Raw genomic sequence first — 3,757 nt, forward strand, 5'->3', positions numbered from 1 at the left:
GGCCCTTTCCTCAGTCCTTTCCCAAAACATTTTATCCATGGAAAATAGCTGTGTTTCCCTCTCTTCCTTCCCACTTCAGGTCAACGAGATGCTTCTGATGTATTTGAGAAAACTAGGCGAGCCATTTCTTGATAAAGGTGAATCTGCTCCACCAGAAAACTGGCCGGTGAAGAGTAAACTGGAGTTGGGGCTGATCATTCTTGCAGTAGGTGAACGCTATGGACTCCAGACCTCAGAAGGGGACCTGACTCAACTCTGCAGCCTCCTTTGCTTGGAAGAAAAGCTGGGAGACAATGCTTTCCACAAAATGGGCCACGTTCTGGAGGCGTTCACAGAAAAGCCACGGTATGCTCTTTTGTCTGTTTGGGCTGAGGGGTTAATTTTGCATTGGGGTGCTGCCCCCCCATTCAGACTCCAGTGTGTGAGGATGAAGGGGTGCAACCAACACCCCCTGCCTTAAAAAGAGACCCCCCAAAACTCACTTCATTCTGGAAGGGGTGTGGGAAGTTGTGTAGGTTGTGCAGTGTGCTGAACAGAGCTGGAGAATCGCTGTCCTAGGCTTGCAAGCGATACTCCTGTCGATCACTGTATGCTGTTGGCATGATCTCCTCCTTGCTTGAGGAGAGGCAAAAGTGAAGAGTGATAACGTGGACTGCCACCTCATCTTGTTTTCTTTCTAATAAAATCTGACCAGTGCAAGGGTCCTTCCAGACGCTAGTGCATCTTGCTTTTGACCATTTAAGAATGAAATCGGTTTGCATGTCACACTTTTTTTTTTTAATTCCAAAGGTATTTTAAATGTTGCCATGAGGGTAAGTGCCAACCAGAAGGCCTAGAAGCATTGTGATGCCCTCCTTATTGGGTGGGACATTTTTTAGGGTAGAAGAGGGCAGGGCTTCAAGTTTTTGAAGTAGTGAATATCAGCTAAAAAGCCAGTTTGTCTCCCCAAGCAGCCTGATCCTACCATCAGGGAATGGAAAGACTCAAGGGAGCTGGAAATTGGAAGATGAGGGGTCAGAGCTTACACCTCTTCAAACAGACTTCCCTCTTCTGCAGAGTGCTTTATTGGGCTTGTCTTGGGCATAGTAGTAGCTGTATAATAGTAATGTTTATTGTAACCGTGTATTGGCATGAGACTCTACAATACAAATAAGCAGAGAAGGCTCCTGCCATGAAGAACTTACACTCTTAGCTTTGGCCTCTTCTTCTCAGGAAGTAGGAAGCTGAGAGGTATTAATGCCAACAATGTGTTTTGTTGTAAAAAGGACAACAGCAAGCTGGGCTCTTGCTAGGAGCAGCACTTACAAATGAAGGGAGGCCCTTCCCCTGTTCTGTTCAGCACTGGTGAGGCCTTGCCTGGGGTACTGTGTCCAGTTTTACACTTCAAGGAAGACTTGGACTAGTTAGAAAATGTCCAAGAGAGCAACAAAAAAAGTTAAGTCTTGGAAACATGATTGTGACAGGGCGCAACCTAGGGGTGCTCTGAACTCCCCTAGTGCCCCCCTATCATGCCAAATTGGTTTCAAATGCACCCTCTCTCTCGCCCGCCATGTCTTTGATAGTAATATTGTTAAAGGGAGGCTGCCTTCTTACCCTCTTTGGCACGGTGCTCTGTGACATCCCAGTCTGTGCCCTGCCTTCAATAACACTGCAACTAAAGCTTCAGGGGCCATGCATGGGTCCTACAATCACCTGTGCCCTCCTGGGCCCTCTGGCTCATCTTTCTCCGTTGCCCCTGCCTGCACTGGGGCCTTGCCTCACGATCCCATGATTGAGGCTCAGGTGGCCGTAGCCGTGCCTGGCCCCCAGACCCTCTTCTTGGGTCTTGCGCCCCACTGGGGCTTTCCACAATCGTGGCCCGCATTGGGGCTCCTCTCATGATACTGCCCACTCTGGGGCTGGGGCAATACATCCCAAAACATGGCACCCTCTCCAGCGCCAGGAACTCCCACACTACTGGGGAGCTCCTATGAGGCGTCCTCCAACCCCTACAGCCTCACCCAGTCCTCTGGTTTAACAACAAACAGCAAAACAGAAAACTCACACTCCTGTGTTACAACATAAATTCCAAGCCAAACTGGCTAACCATCATTTCATATCCCTACCAGGGTTTTCCTCCACCCAGTACCATCAAGCAGAAACTGCTCAGGCCATCAGGTTTCTCTGCTTTGCTTACTCCCCAACAGAGCTGCCTCTTCCTCAGCTGCCAGAGGGAAACTGACCTCTGGCCTCCACCTGGCTTGTTTATAAAGGCCAGACACGCCCCCTTCTCGTCAGCTGACCAAACTGGTTGTCCCAGCAACACGCACCTGTGCTGTTCTGGTGACTGCAGCTGAGCCTCCCCCTTCTCACCACTAGGGGTCTCTCATGGGTCGCTTCCATTTTAGGCGCAGGATGCTTAAGTGCCCTGGGACAATGACTTATGAGGAAAGGCTGAAAGAATTAGGGTTACTGGCTGGGATGATGGAGCTGGGACTGGTCCTGCTTTGAGCAGGGGGTTGGACTAGATGTGACCCCCGGAGGTCCCTTCCAGCCCAAATTGTCTGCGATTTGATGATTGAATAGGGGGAGAGAAGTCTGAGGGGAGATTTGACAACATACTGGACGGGTGGTCAAGCCGTGGGTGGAGATGGCCAGTTCTCTGTGGCCACGAGGGGCAACGGTGACAGATTTCATAGACGTTGGGGCTGGAAGGGACCTTGTATGATCATCGGATCCAGCCCCCTGCCCCAAGGGGCAGGAAGTCAGCTGGGGTCAAAGGATCCCAGCAACATAAGCATCCAAATGTTTCTTGAACGTGTCCAGAGTAGGTGCTTGCACCACCTGTGGGGGGGTCTATTGCAGGCCTTGGGGGCTCGGACAGTAAATAAGTCTTCCTTGTGTCCAGCCTGAAACGGTCTTGGAGGAGTTTGTGACAGTTGGACCTTGTCATCTCTTGGGGTGCCCTGGTGAACAGGCATTCCCCCAGATCCTGGTGCACCCCCCTGATGTACTTATAGGCTGCCACCAGCCTGCGCTTCTCCAGGCTTGAGTCCCACAGCTCTCAGCCTCTCCTCGGAAGACCTGCTCTCCTGCCCTCTGATCATGCGTGTGGCTCTCCTCTGCACTCTCTCGAGCTTCTCCACATCCTTCCTAAATTGTGGAGCCCAGAATTGGATGCAGTGCTCCAGCTGCTGCCTCACTAAGGCCGAGTAAAGTGGGAGGATGACATCCTGGGTCTTGCTAGGAAATGCAGTGGTAGATGCACGCCAGAGTTTTATTCGCGTTGCCGGCTGCAGCATTGCATTGGTGGCTCATGTTCATCTTGTGGTCACTCGTGACCCCCAAGTCTCTTTTGGTACTGGTGCTAGCAAGCATAGCATTGCCGAGCCTGTGTTGAACCAAGGGAGCTTTAGATGGGATATTAGGAAGAACTTTCTCCCTGAGGTTGGTTGAGAATTGGAGCAGGCCACCCAGAGAGGATGCGGAGTCTCCATCCTTGGGAGTGTTTAAGCAGGTTGGAAAAATGCTTGACTGGGTGAGTTAATAGGGGATGATCCTGCCTTGAGCAGAGGGTTGGACTAGATGGCTTCCTGAGCCCTATTTTCCCATGATTTATAGAGCCACGTTCCCAGGTGCAAATTTGTCCAAGAGGCCAAGTACACAATTTTTATTTCCCTTTCCAGACTTGGAAGGGGAAGAATCTTCCTTAACTCTCCGTCCGTCACTTCAGGCGTCTTTCTTATCCGTTGCAGCATGAAGCAATACCTGATCCATA

The 3,757-nt window shown here is 50.9% G+C and overlaps 1 protein-coding gene across 1 annotated transcript in view; it reads left to right on the plus strand.

The window, feature by feature from the left end:
• LOC109295861 (E3 ubiquitin-protein ligase RNF213-like) overlaps positions 1-3,757 on the plus strand; it is a gene marked incomplete at its 5' end in the record, with an annotated part of 58,636 nt that overhangs the window by 6,884 nt on the left and 47,995 nt on the right. Inside the window, 2 exons of the mRNA XM_019514963.1 lie at positions 80-345; positions 3,735-3,755. Of these exons, the coding sequence (XP_019370508.1) occupies positions 80-345; positions 3,735-3,755 (287 nt within the window). The remainder of the gene's footprint in view (positions 1-79; positions 346-3,734; positions 3,756-3,757) is intronic.

Source organism: Gavialis gangeticus, unplaced genomic scaffold (genome assembly GCF_001723915.1).
Source record: "Gavialis gangeticus isolate Ggan-Ray unplaced genomic scaffold, GavGan_comp1, whole genome shotgun sequence".
Classification (NCBI taxonomy): domain Eukaryota; kingdom Metazoa; phylum Chordata; order Crocodylia; family Gavialidae; genus Gavialis; species Gavialis gangeticus.